This window comes from Eutrigla gurnardus, assembly GCF_963514095.1.
Source record: "Eutrigla gurnardus genome assembly, chromosome: 21".
NCBI classification, from domain to species: Eukaryota; Metazoa; Chordata; class Actinopteri; order Perciformes; family Triglidae; genus Eutrigla; species Eutrigla gurnardus.
In genome coordinates, this window is record NC_139932.1 from 11872515 (window position 1) to 11893664 (window position 21150).

General features: G+C 43.6%; 1 protein-coding gene across 7 annotated transcripts in view; it reads left to right on the top strand.

Moving 5' to 3' along the window:
• The first annotated feature begins 130 nt into the window (after window positions 1–130).
• The window catches only part of LOC311032490 (ELKS/Rab6-interacting/CAST family member 1-like), a 159765-nt gene continuing 138745 nt past the window's right edge, over window positions 131–21150 (top strand). For 4 of the 7 annotated variants that reach the window (XM_084039312.1, XM_084039314.1, XM_084039317.1 and 1 more), the window contains exons 1-4: window positions 132–373; window positions 8104–8939; window positions 10069–10146; window positions 10580–10735. In XM_084039312.1, coding sequence (XP_083895438.1) covers window positions 8445–8939; window positions 10069–10146; window positions 10580–10735 — 729 coding nt within the window. In that variant the 5' untranslated portion in view covers window positions 132–373; window positions 8104–8444. Of the gene's footprint in view, window positions 374–8103; window positions 8940–10068; window positions 10147–10579; window positions 10736–21150 lie in introns of all 7 variants that reach the window. The other 3 variants (XM_084039313.1, XM_084039315.1, XM_084039316.1) reach the window with 2 other exon arrangements.

The following is a 21150-nucleotide window of genomic DNA, read 5'->3' on the forward strand; positions in this document are numbered from 1 at the left end:
GAACGCGTCTCGGCTGGTAGAGGACGAGCGGGAGGAGGAGGAGGAGGGGCCGGGGGGGGTGCTATACGTCTGGGCGCGCGCTCCACCGTCGTGACGTCACGGGAGCGCCCGAGCGAGCAGTGGGGAAGCCGCCAGTTGGCGAGAGAGCTGGCGAAGACGGGGAAGGAGGGAAAGACAGGCAGGAGAAAGGTAGCAGACAGGAAGACGGAGAAAAGGGAGACAGAGAGACGTCGTCTCACCTCGTCTGACCGTCTGTTACGTTACGAAGCGTCACTCGGAGGTCTGACAGCGGCAGAATAACTGACTGGCCTTTTTTCTGTCCCCACTCGGAGCTTATTTCACAACCGAGGGCAGTAACGTAAACACAGCCGCAGTGAGTATTGGAAGTTAGCTGTGTGTGTGTGTGTGTGTGTGTGTGTGTGTGTGTGTGTGTGTGTGTGTGTCTCATGCGTGTTTTATCACACAGGCCTACGTGTGTGTGTGTGTATGTTGTTGGCATGTTGGCCACTTCTCTGTTCACATGTGTGCCGTCCGTGTTGGTGTGACTCGTCGGTGATGATTACATGTTGATGGCTGCTCTGAGGTGCAGCGGTTGCCAGGTCTGCTCTGGAGCCCCGTACGCGTTTTCTGGCCAGACGTGTCATTATGATACATTTTTGCATATTTGTGTGTGTGTGTGTGTGTGTGTGTGTGTGTGTGTGTGTGTGTGTGTGTGTGTGTGTGTGTGTGTGCTGGCGACAAACGACAATGCAGAGCCCTATTCACCCCCACCGTTTTGCCCAATAAACCACTTGGTTTATAACAAGCTAATAACGCTATGTCTCGTCTCCGTGCCTCAAAATGCGATTATCAATCTGTTCACTTTGTTGCCAGGCTCCAAAAGCCACACAGTTGCTATCACGATAATGTAGCATTCGTTTAAAGCGCCAGTTTGGTGACATTGTATCACTGTATTTCCTGTGAGGTCACTGATGTTAGAATGTCGTGTTTCTAACGGTCTTTCCCGAGGTTTCTCTCTCTAAGACCGGCTGTTTTGTGTGCTGAACTCCTTTAAGGAACAGATACTTCTTTTTTTTTTTTTTTTAAACTGCCATAGTTGCTCAGGACTGTCAGCGGCCACGTCGTCTCGCCGGCTGGCAGCAGACCGCACGCAAAGCTCAACTGGACATCTTTGCAAACCAAATCAATCTGGGGCAAAAAAGGAGGATATATAGTTCGATGAAGTGTTCGTGCAGTGCAGAAGAAAGGTAGACGCCTCCTCAGCTTTATTTCTTTGCACCGCCCCTCCTCCGGGACCACCGAGACGAGGAACTGAGCTGCTTCCTTCCACCGAGATTGTTGTAAACGCTGGACATTTTTTTTTTAAAGTCCAGGCTCTGCACACCACAGAAACTTTTTTTTCCCCTGAATGGCTCAGCATTTTTGCACCACAATGAGGAACTTAACCTGACGAATGCCTTTTTCAAACCACTTCCCAGAACTCCCTTTGCTCTCTAATTGTCATCTCAGACAAAGCTTTCAGGTGGTTTGGGTCACCTTCCCAGCTCCCTTCGTCCTTATGTAACCTGGCGGATTGCCTGTAAGAGCACATTCCTCTTTCACAGGATGAGCCTGGGGGAGTTCCACTCTCACTTTGTCTTCCATTAACTACTACACACTCCTGAATTAGATTTGTGCTCCCTTGCCTCTGTGTTTAATTGTCTCCACGGTACGTTTTTTTTCCACGTTTGCCATGCAGGCAGCAGCCAGGATTAGATACGTGTGCGTCGTGTGTTCTCATGATGTGTGCATGATGGTGGGAGCCATAGTGTGTGCGAACGTTTGTTTGCCCAGCCTGCATCTCGGATTAATTTCCTGTGGTGCACAATAGACTGGGGTTGATGATATCTGTCCATTATCAGCGTTGTGCTTGCCAGTGCCTGAACTATATTATATGTCTCATCACTGATAGGACTGGTGGTGCAGAGTGACGTTACAAGGTAGCACAGTCACTCCAAAAAAGTGTGCAGGAATAGTTGATTATTCTCTTTTGAGGGAAAATGTGTTGCACACAATCTGAAAAAAGGCCAAACATTCTGAACCACAAATCAAGTTGTGCAATTTCAAATTATTTAAATTGATTGATATTTCCACATAAAATTCTGCAGAAATGACTGTGATGTGTTGCTATTCAGCACAAAACTGTCATTATGTTTAGTCATCAATATCGTGCCCTGACATGGAGACAATATCTTGTGTCTGCATGTGGAACTAAGCCAAACCACTCATCGTACGTTGCTGTGAACCAAACGGCGGCAAGTCATCGGCTACGCATGATACAGCTGTGCTGAATAAGTCGTAGTGAGCCTCAAATACATGGTGAAGTAGCGAGACACTGCACTGGGACTGACCTGAGGCCTGCAATCATCAAACAGCTCAAGGTGACGTTTTTGGACTTTTGGATGTGAAAGATTAAAGGGAAAATCCTTCATGTGCAAATTTAAGAGTCGCAGCTATTTATCACATTTCTTACGACTTTAAAAAGCTCTTCAATTAACGATAGGCTGGTTAAGAGTTGATCCTGGGTGACATGTTTGGGAGTGATTTTACAAATAACCGACATTAAGAAACATCTGCTAGCTGGAGTGGTATGAGTAATAGGCAGGGTAATGTAGCATTTTTTGATTAGCATTTGATTTGGTGTTGTTGGAGGGATGCTTTTTATTTATTTATCAGACTGCCAACAACACAACTAATCAGGATCACTTTAGAGGTAGAATCTTCTGTCTGTGGTACTAAATACTCCTTATGATTTCTGTATGCTAGCAGTATTTATTTCCTGCACCAGGAAAGTTGTATTTCCATGTCAGCCAAGGTCACAAATATTTGTATATTTAGCTTGTTAGTAAATTGAATACACTTATTGTCACTAGAGATTTTCACACACCTTCTTTTCATGTAAAATTACACTATAGTTCATCACATAAATGTAATTCTGAGACCTTAATAGAGGTAAACGCTGGCCCTGGATGACTCATACGCTGCTGCTACACAGTGATGCTTCTGTCTTACTCATAATAGGAATTCTATTGGGGTTGAGATGATTCACCTCCACCTTTGCACTCTTTAGACAAACAACAATTTCATGTTATTATCAACATGATAAAGCAGCTTTGAAGGGTAAAACAGCCGACTCTGGGTCATCCTCTTGAATCTTCAGACAGATTAAGTGCAGAGCGAGAGCAACCCCCCCCCCCCCCCCCATCTGAGATGTTGAGTTGACGTTCAGTGAGATGTGTTACCCCAGACGGCACCAGTGAGTCCTTTCCAGTCACATCATGTCACAATGAGCCTGACAGGAAGCCGGAGTAATGGAGAATAATAATATTCAGGGTGAGCATAATGCGTTTTTTTTTTCTGAGCCCCAATCCCCAGGCGTGACGCGGACTTGGTAAAATTCGGCTCCCACGCTGAAACGTCCAGCCTAAGCTAAGTATAGGTTGAGTGGTGCATGTGTGTGTGTGTGTTGCATTGTGCGGTGTGACAGATGGATGTGTGGTTGTCATAAATAGAACATGCTGAACACCTTCAGGAATGCTGATGGAGAAAGAGAGAGAGAGGCAGTGAAAGCATCAGGGAGAGGCTGAGAGGGATGAAGAAATGGATGTGCTAATGGGAGACTGTTTGCTGACATGTTCACTTAAAAGGTGTCAATGTCAACTTTTGAGTTGCTTCTTCATCTGTAGCCATGTTGTGAACTACAGATCTGAAGTCTGCTCTTTGCTGTGCAGGCACACAAGTGCAGTGTGTGGCATTGAACCACGGAAACCTTATTGGAATGGTGATTTTCTAGGATTTTGTGAGGCCTACAACAACAGTGGATATAGAGGAGAAATGCAGAATGGCCGTTACTAACAGTGCAGGGAGGTAGAGGATGAAACACAGGGCGTTGTGTGTGCTGGAGTTTCCTGTAGACATGCAGAGAATGAGGTTATTTTGGTTCTTAAGTTGACTCCAGGGCCTGTTTCAGGATCTGTTCCAGTCAGTATTGTGTTATTTTGTGGTTTGGATATTCACATTACAGCAGGCTGTAATTGCAATTTTTCGATGCCCCAGTCATATTGATTTCTTTATTTGTCTTCACTGCCTGGATATTGTTCTAATTAGAACCAAAATGATTAAATAAGTACTTAATTCACAGGAAATAATCAGATATTGATTATTGTTCATTCTTTTTTTTTAAATAAAGAAGCACAATAGCAAAGTGGCTCTATAGCTTCTTAAATGTGAATATTTTCAGGTTTTCTTAGTACTCTGACTATCGACTGACTATCTTTGGAACTTAGAACAAGCCATTTTTAAAATAAATATTAAATAATCTGTAGATTAATCCATAATTAAAACACTGTATGATATGGTCACGACTGCCATATAATATCTAACCAGGACATGCTGTGCACAGCGACACATCAAATAGCATTGCAAAGCAAACAGACTAGAACTCAAGGTCTACTCCATCTGCTGATGACGACTGTTAGATCAGGTTGAAAGCAATGAAAAAAGCTAGTATGTAGGCCTTGGGTGAAGATTTCTTTTTTTTTACGTCAAACTACTGTTTCCAAGGTGAAGAATAAACTTTCATGAACTCTCGGTGTAGCCCAGTTTCTGACAGCAGCAGCAGCAGCAGAAGCACAGTGCTTTCTCACATTTGTGTGAAAGGGCATGAGGGATGGTAAGCTTGCTGACAGATGGGTCTTGGACGGTCATATGCTCGTGTTTTCCCGATTGTGCGATGCCAACTGCGTCATAGGTGTGTGCAACGGTATTTGTGTATCAAACTGTTTGCCAGAGTGCTGGGTTCATGTGAAATTATAGGCTTGAAGTTGTTATTATTATTGTTTTTCATCTGGCTCTCAGCGCTGTGTGCCGTCCCTCACCCCCCCTCTCAGAGTCTAAAACCACCACAGATAAATCTGTGGGACGCACTGGCGGTTTATTCATGTGACCCTTAGACTTGAACTGTTGAAAACATAACATGGTGTGTGTTGTGGTTTCCATGAGGTCCTCAAGCCAATAATAAAAAAAGAAGTGTGTGTGTGCGTGTGCATGTACCCTGGCCCAATGCATGCTGGGAAAAGCCTCATCTCCTTTGGACCCCAAACTAAGCAGCTCAGAAGTGGACTTATATGTATTTATTGTCCTCTACCTCTTCCAGACTAAAGCAGTGACCCAGGAAACACAATGTTATTGTTATATTGTGATATTTATATTGTTCCTGACCTACGGTTGGACAGTGACAGTCCTCTGGTCAAATATGAGCAGAGGAATAGTATTTATTTCCTATAACCAAGCAGAGATGCCTTTGAGCAGTCTCTTACCACTCAACCACTCGTTGCCAAACATATGTGAGCAAAAGCCACGGTCACGGTTGAACTAGAGCCATGTGTGTTTAATAAATGCTTAAATAAAGACAGAGACATACGGTGCATGTTTGCATTATAGGGAGAATTGGGACATGCGCATATACATTATGTACAGGTCAGCAGGTCCAGAGGGGAGGAGGAGGAAAGCCCTGAACACACACACACACACACACACACACACACACACACACACACACACACACACACACACACACACACACACACACTCTCTGTCTCCTATTGGCCTGAATTGAAGCATTCAGTGTGTGTGTCTCTGTGTGTTGTCAGTGACATGATCACTCACAGCCACTGAGCTGATGTGCACGTGTGTTCATGTGTGAACGTGGGCTTTGTTCACATGCCTGTCTGTATGTGGATCGATCTGACTGATTGTGTAGAACTACACATGTGCACAGGTTTTCTCTCAGTGTCTGTATAACTGCATATACTGTGTGTGTGTGTGTGTGTGTGTGTGTGCATGTATGTGTGTGTGTGTGTGTGTGTGTGCTAGAGGCAGGGTCCTGGCCTGTTTTTTTTCCAGGTGTGTGTTTTTGGCCCGAGGGGAGACGCAGCAGATGGTCCCTCTTTGCGTTTTAATGTGCGTGTGTGTGTCTGTGTCTGTGTCTGTGTGTGTTTGTGTGTCTGTGTGTGTGCGCTCGTGTAGCTGTAACTGACTGGTTGTCAGTAACGTCTCCCTGGCCAAAGATCTGTGTCAAACAGAACAACAGTTGAGAAGATAGACTGCTGCAGGGCTGTTACAGGCCTGGGTCGGGACCCGATGGAGGGGCGCAGGGAGACTTAAAGGGGTCGACTAAAGGGCTGCACAGTTTATCATACTCAAAATGAAATGTTAAGTATTGTAGTTAGCAATCTGCAAAGAGGTGGCGTGTTGAGGGAAAAGTATTTTCATACGCAACAAGAATTGTAATGTACAGGCAAAAAATCTCTTTATATGAAATCTAATTCTATCACACCCATCTAAAGTTTTCGTGTACTTTTGATATCTGAATACTTGTGTTATAACTGTGAAATGTTGGAAACTAGCCTCGACACTTTGTTGACATTGGACCAAAGCCCCAGAAGGTTTCATTCTCGTGTCTGCTGACTGTTTATAAAGCGGTTTGGTTCACTTTAGGTCATTCTTGTAAGGCGAGAGTGCGGCTCAGATGGTGTTTCCAACGGGTCATGTGTACACTGACCTGAGGATGACATCACTGTCTCCAAGGATACCCAAATGACCATATAAGGATGGTTGACCAGCTGGGCATCAGTGTTAAATAGCTGTTAATGTACTTACTTTGTCCTATACAGTCAGTGACCTTTTCAAACGCTGCACGGTTGTTAACGCAAACAAATCTGTACATAGCATGTGGTGGGTAGTTCAGGGGTCCTGGGAAATTAGAACATTTTCAACAAAAAGCTTGAATTCTCAGTAGCCTCTGTGGCATTTATCAGCAACATGTGAGAGCTGGTGCTCATGAATTATGTTGCCAAGACAGTAAAATGTCAAATTAACTTCACAAGGGCATGATATGAAAGACATTCTTCATTATTGTTCCAGCTGTGTGAATTACATGGTTTCTTTGCCCTGAATGACTTTATCCGTTTTAATATATGTTATTTATTTCATAACAACACACACATAGAGTAATATCACGCCGTTAAAGCATGACAAAATATCCCTCCAATTAATAATGTAGCACATTAAATGTATATCCAGTGTGAGTCATGTGATTACAGTAACAGAGAGAGAAAGATAGGGATTTATTTGTCTTTTCAGTATAATGTATTCTTCCATTATTATTGCAGAATAAAATGGCTTAAAAACACAATTCAATTCACTGAATAAAAAAAAAAAAAGATCATGGATTATTTAATTTTAGTACATTTAATTAATCCCAGAGGCAAACTTATTATTTGCATTTATGAATGTTAGATCGGCTGATTGAATGTTTTCTGCTAACAGCCAGTTTAACACAGCTGCAGGGTGGTAGGTTTGATGTGATGCCCAGAGGTTGTTAGGATGTTGATCTGAAGAAGAAGGCGTGACAACAAAAACAGCCTGCGTGATTATATGAACCCTGACACATCAGCTGATGCTCGGGCCTGTAGCAGAGTTGGTGGATAAAGCTCTTTGACGGCAGTCTGTGGACTGAGTGTATCAGCCGTACATATCTCTCGCTTGCTGTGTATGTGAGTACATGTCAGTGTGGTGGCAGAAAAAGGAGTTCCTTAAAAACCGTTACATGGTCTGGATGGATGGAACTATTTTGGATGATCAAGCAGTTTGGTGGAGACTTTCTGACTTGTCGTCTGGCACCAACGTGAAGACAATTTGTCCAAAACGCTGGTTTATTTATTTAACAGTTTCGTTTTCTTTACCATGAGCGTTACAGCCTCGTGCAGCCTTGTTCTTTGTTGACTTGTACCCTGGAAATGTCCATGTCATTTGATACTACAGTACATGCATCATTAACACGGAACACACTGGCCTTTTGCCCAGTGGGCTATTTGTTTTACTTGCAGTTTACACTGTAAATGAATACTGTACACTAAGAAATTAAAAACCTGTCTCAAACGTGAATTAATCAAAACCAGAAACTGGTAGAAAGCCAGTTAATTCCCTTTTGTACCTTAAGTGCCGTACATCTTTATTTCACTGATCTCTAAATCTTTGTGTCTCTGTTTGTGTTTTTTTTAGGTGATCCCATCATCCCAGGCCTTGATGATTTACCTTCATCGACAGGGACGGCCTATTGATTCCTGCTTTCTAACAAAGTCCAATGATTAAGGGAGGCCTTGATCACAGCTATGTCAACACTGTGTGAGGATATTTCAAGTGAAGAAGGACTACAGTAGAAGTGTGACAAGAGTTTGTGTCTTCAGCTGTTACATTAAGTATTTCACAGACAGTATCTTACATTTTTACACAAAACCTTTTTTTTTGTGTAATTTTGAGCATGTATTTTTGATTTGCTCGATCCATTTATTTGAACCAGGCACGCTTTCGTCTCTACAGTATTCACACAATATCCTCTCACCATGTACGGTAGCTCCCGTTCTGTCTCAAAGCTGGACGCTGTGGGATCCAATGGGAACGGGTCGGTGTCTGGGAGCCCCGGTCGCTCCCCGCGCCTCCCTCGCTCCCCACGCCTCGGACACCGGCGAAACAGCAGCAACAGCTCCAGCGGGGGACTCACTGGCTCCTGTAAAACCCTGTCCATGGAGAATATTCAGTCTCTAAATGCCGCCTACGCCACGGGTGGTCCCATGTACTTCACCGACAATGTTGAAGACCCGATCGGCGTTGGCAGCCTGGGCAGCGGGCTGAATCCCTCGCTGCCCAAAAGCACCATGACCCTGGGCAGGGCCGGGGCCAGGATCCCTTATGGGGTCAGGGCGGCCATCATGGGGAGCAGTCCTAATATAAACACTGGAGGAGGAGGGGGATCGATGCCCTGTGATGCAATAGCATTTGGGGGGGAGCTGCAAAATCAGCCTCCACAGGCTGCTACTGTGCCCCACTCCATGAGACAGGTGAGGTCATCCAAGTGTTTTCTTCTTTAGTTGATGCAACCTTAAAGGCAAAATCTGTATGCGATAGGGTAATTGAGCAAACATGTGGGTTTATGTGCTGGATTATTCTTCACCTCCCTGAATCGCCGCCGGTCGCCTGATAAACTCATGGCGACAACAAAGACTCTTAAGAAGTCTCTGCTTCCGGACAAATAAATAGTCCTGCACATGATCTAAAATAGTTGAGCTCAAATGAACTTTAGAAAGAACCGATAAGGAATGTGCGGATATAATTGATTCAGGGTGAGTAGATAATCTTTTACTCACATTTTAGGGACGAGTGAAGAAACATAAAAAGATAAAAAATAGCTCACTATGTGAAATCTTTTGTCACACATGAATTATCTTCCTGTTTGATGTAGAAGGGGAGCTCGGTGATTCAAGACGTTTTAGATGAATTCAGCTCAGTGTTTAAGGGTTAATACTTTCTTAAGTCACACCTCAACTAAATAATATAAGAGCTGTGTGGGTATCCGTATGTTTAAATAGACCGAGGTCTGCCCTCCTACTCCTACTGCATTATTAGTCCTAACCTGAGAGCTCTCCAGGATGCATCTTCCGTTCCTCTACCTACCTCCTCCACTTCTCATTATCTCTTAAACAAAAAGAACATTTGTTCATCTCCGCTTGCAACTAATCAATGTCACATTCATGCAGTGTATGCTACATTTATCGTGAGGATGCTACTACTCCAATGCTCGACCTATTCTGCCTTTTCACTTGCAGAACTGAAAGACGCTAAATACCTAAAATGAGATTGTGTTGTTGGGTTTGTTGTTTTAAAAAATTAATCCGAGGTATTTTTAATTCTGCGCTGTTCTGACGTCGGGATGAATTAAACATTTGCATGGGGAGCATTTCTCATTAATACTGAAGTTCAGTGTGTCCACACTATATGTATTTGCGTGTGTATTTGAAGTTTTACGTCTCACAGTGCTTCACATGCAATATATGACTACTTATTTGAGTTCCCAGGTTGTGCACTGGCAGCAGCTTTCAGAGGGAGTAGTTCTTTATCCCTTTTACTGTTCTGGGATCTGTTGCTGACGGCGAACATTTGACACTTCACTGCGTTTGTTTGCGTTACCAGGTGCGAGACGGTGCGATGTCCGACCTACAGACGCAGTTAAGGGAAGTGCTGAGAGAGAACGAGCTGCTAGGCAGAGAAGTAAGACACACACACACACACACACACACACACACACACACACACACACACACACACACACACCTCTGAAGATACATCCATTTATTTCACATATGAGGACAAATTAAAAGCCACTTAATTGAATAATCAATATTAGGAGGCAAATTGATCTTTCATCAATGATAGAGGATTGTGAAAGTCCCAATCAATTAAATTAAATGTTATTTATAGTGTCTTATCATAACAAAGTTTATCCCAGGACACATTGAGCAGGACAAGAGCACACATTTTCAAAGTCAATGAATTTCAAAGTCCCAACATCACCCGGGAGTGACAGCGGCGAGAAAAGAACTGCCTTAACAGATTCAACTCTAGGCAGAAATCTCCAGCGTCAATACAAATAAACATCTTTTTAAACAGAGTTAGAACATTTGATGTGTGATTTCATTTCTAGCTGGAGGCGAAAGAGTCCAAGTTGAGCTCCTCGATGAACTCCATCAAGACGTTTTGGAGTCCGGAGCTGAAGAAGGAGAGGGCGTTGAGGAAGGATGAAGCCACGAAGATGTCCGTGTGGAAGGAGCAGTACAGAGTGGTGCAGGAGGAAACGCAGGTAGGAAAGAGGCGTGTGTGTGTGTGTGTGTGTGTGTGTGTGTGTGTGTGTTTGTGTGACAAAATCCTGCGAATTGCTGTTTCTGCTCAGAATCAAAACAAATTGACAAAGATTGAAGGATCAGTTTGTCAAAAACAATATCCGGACCAGCGTTGCAGCTAATCCAGGATGTGGACATTTAGAAAATTCAAACCTCAAACCCTGCAGGATTTTAGTTCCCACTTTGGTTTAACCACTGGTGATCTGGCCTTTCTGCCATTTCTGGCTAATCAGCTTCGTCAGTAACGCTAACGTTTATGGACTGGCACAAAGGGGAGCATGTCCGGATCATTTAATGGACTGTTCTGGCGGGTTTGTCTCGCTGCTGTACAACGGCCTTGAAGACGGAAAGACAGGACTCCCAGCTGTCTGTCGCTTCAGAAGCCATCTGGATGAGGCAGCTCCACAGCTAGTCTGGCAGCGCGCCGTGATATTACACAAGACGTGATTTGCACACATGCACACTCGCTGCCTCACAGTGACTCACTTTGCACGCTGTCAACTTGAATCCGGTGCAGAAAGCGCTCCGTCCCCGCTACGCGTTGGTCAGTAACAGGTCCCCCTTATCTGTGTTGTTTGGGGCTTTTGATGTGGCGCCCCAAGAAAGATCTAACGTCGAGGTAATTATATGTGGGAAAGCACTTCAGGTCGTGAAATTACATCACCAGATAATAAATCTCCCTCTGAAAATTGACCGCCTGTTTGGCGCTTGTGAGCATGTGCAGTATGCCTGTGGGTGTGTGTGTGCATCCATAAATCTCTGAGTCTTGTGTGTCAAACGGTGCAGGAGAGAACAAAGGAACAGATGATACGTTGATCAATCTATCATATTTGGCCTCCTGCCACACACTAGAAACAATCGCCTTCATACTTACACACTCTTCTTTGAGGCGAAGTCTGTTATGTTGAGACATGTGAGAATATTTTCTGATCCCTCATGTTGGGAGACACTGTATGTGTTATCTCTTAATCTCTCTTACTTTTATACCTTTCTGTCCTCGAGAGGAATCACACCCGTTTAACCCAGTGCTTCCTGCTCTTGTTATCCTGTCTCTTCAGTCTCTCGTCTCTGGCTCTTCTTTTTTCTCCTTCTCTCTCCTTACTCATTCCTCTCCTCTTCTTCTTCTATTTCTGTCACCCCACGGTGAGTCAGCGCTCGCTTCCCTCTAACCCTACCAACCCCCCACCTTCCCTCGCCTCTCTTTCTTCACCATCATCTTTTGTGTTGAAAATCGAAAGTTAACTCCCAGTAATTTTGAGATATGTGCACACACACACACACACACACACACACACACACACACACACATGCATGGTGGGTCACGCCCCTGCAGAGGAATGCACATCTCACCTCCACCCTCCATTCTTCCTCCCTTATTCCTCCTCCTTCACGCCTCGGCCCACTGTCTTCACCTCTCTTCCGCCCGCCTCGCTCTTCATCTCTTCCTCTCCTTCTCTGTCTCTATACCCCCTCTCCTTTCCTCTCATATTCTTACAATGTGTCATGAGTCAGAACCAGAATAACACACATTCCTAATCTCATGTTCCTACTTGTTGGGCAGATCTAAGGGTACGTTAATGTACAGCGCTGCCTGTTGTATACATTTTGTTTGGTGTGGTTCTTCGATAATCTGAGAAGCCACCATAGTTCTTTGACACACTTGGCGAGGGAGGGGTTAGCAAAGGACCCTACCTCTAAATACAACATACTGCTCCTTTAAGTCAATTATTAAAATAAACATCCAGCAGAGACAGAGCAACATTCATAGGAGGAGAACTTCACAGTCTGGTGATCATTTTCTCTGGCTTTGTCGCTACGAGCGACACCTTTCACAAACAGATATTCGCTCCAAGATTAATATGATAACATTTGTCGGCGCAATTTCAAGATTGAGCTGAGCAATTTTGCAGAATGGCTGCTTGCAACGGGAGTAGGAGCGTTGCATACAAAAATACTGTGATCATGTGACAGGAAACAAATTTTGCATGTTCATGTTTACCACCCACCATGTGGGCGTCTGACGCTTGGATACCAAAGGGACGCTTGCTCACATTTGTTTGGGAGTGAGTTTGCATTTTGTGTTACATAATTACTTTTCATCTGCAGAAAACGTGGGGTGGGGGAGAGATTCATTTCCCAGTCAGATTAGATGGGAGGTTTTTTTCTGTGTTTCATCCCCACTGAGCATTAAATTATCATTCTCTCCCTCTACGCTGCCAGTTGCTTTCACTGATCTCGCTTCTCACATCCACTAATTTGCCTCTACTCGATGTCGCCACACTCTCCATCTCTTTCTCACTGGTCTCTCCTCTTCTCCGCCTTGCTATTTCACTCCCACTTTTTGGACTCCCTCGCTATCACCTATCCCTCCCCCGTCCAGCTCTCCATCTGGACCTGTGGAGCAGTTTTGCAAGGACTCAATTCAGTCGAGCGGACACACCCAGGTGTAATAATACCTATTGATCTGGCCGTGGTCAGCGTTGTCCGTCTCCCTTTTTTGTCACTTCTAGGGCGCAGCCTTGCTTCGCTTTCAGAACAAGTGTGTTCACCGAATCATTCCACCTCTTTGATCACAGCAGGTAAGTACGATGTTTCAGGCAGGAAGAAAGAGAAGCACAGGAAAAAAAGAAAAGAAAAAAAGATGAAGGAATGTCTGGAATGCTAAAGGAAAGCTTGACTTTCTTTTTTCTCCCTGCCCCTCTTTTCATAGTTCTTCCTTAAACAAAAACACACACGCCCTTTTGTTTCTTTTCTCCTCAACCACGGTCAGCTAGCGCTCTGATAAATATACACGCTAAGCAAGCAAAGCAGCTGCTGGCCTTCACGATTGTAACCATGACATCCAGGGCATCACTGTTTCCATTCTCTTTATACTCTCTTGAAAAATGTTTTTGGAGCACCAAACATTTGAACAGCCTGTTCTTCACAGTTCATCCCAACGCTGAATCGCACCAGCTGAACAATAACAACTCAGTCCGTCCGTTTCTGGGGCTGCTAGATGCAATCTATCATCTGCTGTACTCCAGGCGAGCCGTTTGACGTCATAACCGGTATGTGTGTGACAGTGGGAGTGTGTGTGTGACAGTGGGAGTGTGTGTGTGACAGTGGGAGTGTGTGTGTGGGAGAGAGAGAGAGTGCATATGTTTGGAAAAGAGGGTTGTGGTGGTGACGAGGTTTTGTCAGCAGTCTCATGCATGTTTCATGTGAGGCTGCACATGAGTGTGTGTGTTTATGTAACGCGTGTCTGTATGCATTTATTTTGATGTATGCAAATTGCCATGTTTTTATGTGTGTGTTTGTTTGAGATTGTGGCGGAGAGAGAGAGAGAGAGGGTGAGAGAGTACTGTACCAGGAGGGAATCTGGGCCCTTGCGTGTTTGTTGGCAGGCTAACGTGTGTCAGGACAATTGGGCTTTTTGTATGCAATAGTGTGTCTGTGTGTGTGTGTGCATGTTTGTGTGCACATGGAGACAGACACGCATGCATGTTCCTGTGCATGTATTGTATTGTATGGGACCGCTTGTATCTACCATTTTGTATTTTTATCAAGCTTAGATGTTTTTGTGAGGTTGCAACAATTTGTGCATGTTTTGTGGAAAATAGAAGTGGCAGTAGTGTGACGTCAGAAGTGTGTGTGCGTGTGTGCGCGTGCATCGGAGAAGGTTTTTTCATTCTACTCAATAATTTAGCTTCAAGGCCAGAATAAAGGTGTGTGTTTGTGTGCGTCGGGTACGGAGGGAGGAAACATGTCTCCTCTATGATAATTCATCTCCATGAGGTTGTTTTTCGGCTTGCCAGTCTCATTGAGATGATGTCATCGGTCTATCTTCAGCCCAGAGGTTTTTTTTTTTTTAGAATTAAAGTGGCAAACGTACTAACTGCTGAGAGCAGTGGGCAAACGGTCTGTTGGTTTGCCATTTTGTGTGTATGTGTGTGTGTGTGTGAGACGACGTTAACCCAAACAGGCAGGTGAGCTCAGTGCCGGTTACACCTGGGCAGCACTTTGCCTTCAGGTCGAGAGCGGGATGACGGCAAGAGAGAGAGATGAGACGGAGGAGGAGAGATTGCCTTTCCTCCGCTGTCCTTCCTTATTTGCCGTCCTCCTTTTTCCTGCCCTTTTCCTCTCCGCTCAAAGCGACAAAGTTAAGAGCGGCGGAGAGGAGGAGACCCAGACTGGCACTTGAGTGTATTTTCCACTCCGTGAACACGGGAGTGAGTCAGGCTTTCGGGTTAACATATAAACGGACGTCGCCACCAGAACGCTGATCTTTTTTTTTTCCACGGAAATGCTGAAACCATACGGGGAATAATCACGTTTCTGAATAAAGAATTAAATACAGATATAATTTAAAAACAAAAGCAGTAAAACAGCTTGCATGCTGACTGATGAAAGTTCAGCACTTAATGGTATTAAACCTGACCTTAGCATCTCGCATTTCTAGTTCCATTAGTCCAACCTGGCGTTGAGCTCGTCGTCGTGGCTACAGATTAGTTCGATTCCAATAGAAATGGACGGTGCCAAGTGTGTGCTCCTGTGAGATTTTCCATTTACTGTACAGAAAGAAAAAAAAATGTTACAGCAAGATTTTCCTATGCCAGCTGGCTGCAAAAATGCTTTGCCTGGCGATCCCCGTACTAGCACAGGCCCGAAAGAAAGAGAGGAGGAGAAGGAAGATGGATTGAGATGTAAAGATGTATAAAATGTAGAGAGGAAGGAGGAGGAAATTAGGAAAGTGGATACGAAGGATAGATCAAACTGAACGCCGGGGACAAGCGCCAGGAGGAAGGAGGAAAGATAAATGAGAGGCACGGGGGGAATTAAGCAGAAAACAGCCGATGAAATGTAGAGAAACGGCACGACTGATGGAAGTCGATGTGACAGGAGAGCAATGGATGAAGAAAGTGATGGAAATTGTATGAAATTAAAGATGAATGAAAGGGAATATGATGAGCAGATGAGCCGGAGGAAGGGAAGGGTTTATAGGAAGAGAAAAGGCTGAACACACACTCACCAGGACAAACATTTGAAGCATTCCTCAGGAGTCACGCTTCTAAAAATGCAGATTTACATCAGCCAGCTGACTTGAGTGTTTGGTCATCACACCCAACATCCGACGATTTGTCAAATTGTGCTGATCACTAGTTTGAACAGTGTGCATAATCGTCTGATTGGTGGTGTTTCCTGTCCTATCTGATTTCTTTTTAGCAATGCTGAGTTCTCAGTTCTCAGCTGTTATCTTAGTTTGTTCTTGGATGTGTTCTTAGCAAAGGTCCCAAGAAAAGTCTATGTTGGATTAACGGCGTGTTCTTAAACCAAAGAAGAACAAATCTGAATAAAGAACAAATCTCTCAGCACATATCTGAGAACAGATCTTTAAATGAAGGCTGTTCTACAGTCAGCTCTGGAGGGACTGGGGGCAGACATGGCAGACTTGAGTGTGAATGTGTTTGACTGTGAGAATATGATTCAGGAAAACGCAGCGTGCAGCCTCAGCAGAGTTTTGAAATCTCATTTTTTTTCAGTCTTTGATACACGATGCAGCGTTCTTTAAACTACAACGAGAACCACCCTCTCTCTCTCTCTCTCTCTCTCTCTCTCCCTCTCTCTCTCTCTCTCACTCTCTCTCTCTCTCTCTCTCGCTCGTCCTCCTCCGTCTGTTGCCTGCAGTCTGCAGTCTTTCCATCCTCTGCTCATCAACCTATGACTCATTATTCCTCTCGTGTGTGTGTGTGTGTGTGTGTGTGTGTGTGTGTACTTATATCAGCATACTGTACTTGTCATACATACACGCGGGCTGTTCTTGCGTTTTAGAATTAAAACGTCCAAACTTTGGAGATAAAAGCCTATTTATTACGTCTACCTCTACGTTAGAGTGTGTGTGTGTGTGTGTGTGTGTGTGTGTGTGTGTGTGTGTGTGTGTGTGTGTTTATCAGTTGGGCAGGTTTAGTGTGTGTGTTTGTCACACATGAATGCTCATCAGCAGCAGATGGTCCTTAAACCCGTGTGTTTATTTAGTCGGGATGGAGGGATAGGTGAGGAGGAGAGAGGAAGAGAGGGAATAAGGTAAATACAGGGATTGATAGCAGGGGGGGAGGCAGATGGACAGAGGGAGGGAGACGGATGAATGGATTAGAAAGAGCAAGAAGGAGATTCATGGAGATAATTTAGCTGAGGAAGAGAGGAGAGAGTAAAGGAGGAAGCTCGTATGCTCGGGAGTCTTATAAAACTTTAACTTTAATGCAGAGGGAGAAGGAGAGATGGTTCTGTTTTCCCTCCGCTTTCCTTTTCACAAAGTGTTCATTTTACAGTGGAAAGAAATAGAGAGACGCGGAGATTTGAAACTGAAAGGAAAGAGAGGGGTTAGTTTTTCCCTCTTTTCCTAAAAGGCTGTGATTGTGTGAGTTTTCTCTCCACTTTCTCTCTCTCTCTCTCTCTCAGCATGTGTGTGTGTGTGTGTGAGAAATTCTGTGGTCGCCATGTCTTTCCTTATAAGGAGTGGGTTTGGGAAGAGTTGGTGTGGAATGAACAGAATTACAGTGCAGTCGCTCCCTGTCTCTTCTGCTCATTTATTTACTCTTTTTATTAATTCCTTTAAAATCTATCTATCTATCTATCTATCTATCTATCTATCTATCTATCTATCTATCTATCTATCTATCTATCTATCTATCTATCTATCTATCTATCTATCTATCTATCTATCTATCTATCTAAAGGAGGTTGACATGTAATAAGTTAATGTTTAATAAATGCGACAGATCTATTCTCTTCTCTCCTCTTCCCACCACTACCGACCCTGATGCTGCATCTCAAAGTGACTGATTAGGGTCAACATTTCCCTCTCCTTCGTTCTCTCCCTCACGTAATCTCTTTCTTTCACACGTGTCTCCCTTTTGTTGTTTTCATACGTACACTCGATTCTGATGCTATTTTTCTCCCATCAGCACGCTCTCCGTCTTTTGGAAAACGAGGGATTTTCTTGTGTTTTCTTCCACGTGTTCCTCTTCTCTTTTTTTTTCTTATTTCCTCCTCTTCATTATGTTCTTCATCCTCCAGTTTTATCCTCGAGAAAGAAGAGGGAGAGTGAGAGCGTTAATCTGCCTGTTGTCTGATGCCTGAGTGGGCGAAAATGCTCACGGTCATTACAGCATGACCGCTGCCTTCAACATTAAGTCTGCCTGTGGGCATTATCATGTTCTTGATGTGTGTGTGTGTGTGTGTGTGTGTGTGTGTCCATACTGTCACAGTGTGTGTTTGTTGGGGGGGGAGTATGACTCACCCAGCAAGCACAGAATAATGGAGGGATGAGACGGGGGAGTAATAACGGGGAGATGGTTAATATTGAATGACAGATGAGCATTGGCCTGGAGGAGCGGATGGAAAAAAAATTGTCACCATATTCACAAATGGATTTCTCTCCTATTTTATAATTATTTCTGCTCGTTAGACAAAAAAAAAGGGATCATTCATTTGTTTTCTATAGATGTTTTTTTTTCTCGCAAGTCAAATTCAATCTCGTTCTGTTGACTTCATGTTTTTCCTGCTTCAGTGGATACAGTTACATGTTGTATCCATTATTGAATGCTATGTTGTTTTACTTTTAAACCCTTGCTGAAGCCATTCAATTTCAATCAATCAATGCCTGTTTGAATCCTTCTAGTGAGGTGGATTCGGGTCTTGACCCGGTGTACAACAGTCACTCAGTTGAACCAGTTTGTCTTTAGCAAAACAGATCTGAGTACAGTGCAGCTTCTTTCTGAGACTTTTTTTTTTTGAGTAATCTGGTTACTTCTGTGCACATAAATGCAGTCATGGTGGTTTGCAGAGTTTGCCATTTATAATCTGGGGAGTTGACTGGCTGTCTTGTGTTTATACAGTACACAGATGTCAGGCATGTGCTCCAGTGTCTGTACGTCCTTTTCATAAATGTACTTAGTAGCATGATGTACATAGTCGATATGCCGGCTTTCCTGCTAAGAAAATGTGGTGGCAATTTAATCACATTCACAAATCTTGATTTGTTGAACGCCACTGGGATCGAGATCATTTCCCCTCTTGCACTGGTTTGCATCAGCATGATGAGATTCCTCCCGTAGACATGTGAAGGAACGGTTTGTCATCTTGATTTGTCTTCTTGTTTGTGTGTTTGTCACATTGGTCCACAGTTCAGATTTATTATAGATATATATTTATCTTTCATGCTATTTTATCACGTGAATATGTAAAATAAACTGAAAACCTTCCTGTAAATATAGTGACGAGCTGTTAAAATGGGAAATAATCAATGTTATAATTGATAATTACATATTTGTATTAATAAATATACATAGAATATTTGGATTTTATGTCATTATTTGACCATCTCAGTCCGCTCTCTAATCAGCAAGTGTCTGACGGGGTCAAAGGTAAAGGAGCCAAAGGTGACTCAGCAGAAACTGAGAAGGAAAACACAAGCTGTTGTCTGATGCCTCTCCTCCTGAATTTCTCCTGGATACAATTAACACTCTGTTTTTTCTGCCTTCTCCTTATCTTCCTCTCTGTTTTTGTTTCCTGCTTCCTTTTTATATTTCGCTCCCTATTTTCCACCTCCCTCTCTTGTGGTCTGGCATTTCTCAGCTCTACATTCCAGCTGATTGAGTGTGTTGGGGGGGAAACAGCAGTACTGGCACAAGCCCCTATGTGTGTGTGTGTGTGTGTGTGTGTGTGTGTGTGTGTGTGTGTTTGTGTTTGTTTGAAGCTGAATTCTTTGAAAACCTTTGAAGTTGTGTGTCTTTGTGTGTGTGTTCACACTGTTTTTGCTTGACTGTAGCGATGCACTGATTTGTGTTTCTGTAAGAAAGACTATTGAGGCTTTGTGTGAGTTTCGTTTCTGCAACTCTGACATACTTTTGGATGCTTGATGTGTGTGTGTGTGTGTGTGTGTGTGTGTGTGTGTGTGTGTGTGTGTGTGTGTGTGTGTGTGTGTGTGTGTGTGTGTGTGTGTGTGTGTGTGTGCGTGCGTGCGTGCGTGCGTGCGTGTGTGTGTGTGTGTTTTCCTGACTGATGTATAATGATGCATGCAAACACATACCGATTATATTCATGACTATGGCTGCAACCAATGATTAATTTAAAGCTCTTTGACTTTAAAGAGTGAATATAAAGAAAGTGTGAACATGTACAGTATTACAAGTTTAGAGCCAACCCTGATATAGCAAATGAAATGAAGACATACTAAATACACTAGAAAAATGTTGTGGAAAATAACAGTCAGTTGACCCTTTGGTGTGTGTGGATGTTGCCTGTTCATTGGAAATAAGGCCAACAACTCAAAAGGATTCAGATGACAATGTGATTAAATAGAGAAAATAGGATAACATACTTAACTCTGTTTATCTGCTAATAATTCAACTTTGTATTCTTGAATTCTTCAAAACAATTTAGATTTTGTGCAAATTCTAGCATATTTTCATCGGGGATGGTTGGATCAGTGTTTGCATGTCTGAGGGAGAAACCACAGTTGGCATGGAGACGGAGAGGCTAAACCGGGGAGAGGGGAAGGATGCTTTCGATCACTCCGTGTCCGTCTGGCTGTCTGTAAATGTCAGAGTCAGCCATCAGCACGTGTTTGAAGAGCTATTGTATGAGTCAGCAGGCAAACCCACGCAAACAAACAAACGCAGTATTGCAGTGAGAAGAGGACAAGATTCTGTGTTAATGCAGTCATCTGTCTCAGTGGAAATATAAGAATGAACAGAGAGACAAAGCAGGGAAACACTGCCCTCGTTATGCAACATAAAGCTGAGCCACTGTATCAAAGGCTTATATTATCTTATTTCCTTTCATGCTGTTCTTATTCTCTGTTTGACCGAGCTTAAACTGTATTTTCCTTTCTCTTCTTTCATATCTGAGAACTGTTTTTCTTTGCCTCTCCAATCATCTGTCTCTTTCAATTTTCCTTTAATTTAATTCCCCTCATCAACAACAGTCACAAGGGAACATTGCATTAAAAATCTCCTCTTTACTTGTATTCTCATGCACTTCTATTGCAGCACTTGGCTACCTTTTATTATTATTTTTAAATCTCTGGATATACGCTGTGACTCGTGTGGTGATGGGCTGGCTGTTGTTCAGGTTACGTGTGATGCATTTTACAAAAGCTTGGGGACATCGTAGTGACTACACACACACACACACACACACACACACACACACACACACACAGTTTAAACACTCCTTTTGTCTGACTCAGAGGTAGTCATGTCACGTTGTCCTCAGCCATAATGGTCGTGATACTGACCTGCCAACACTTTTATCACCCACTCACTCACTCAAGATGACATACATATACTGTATGTTGTCTCCGTCAGCCGGTCACATGCACACATGGCAAATG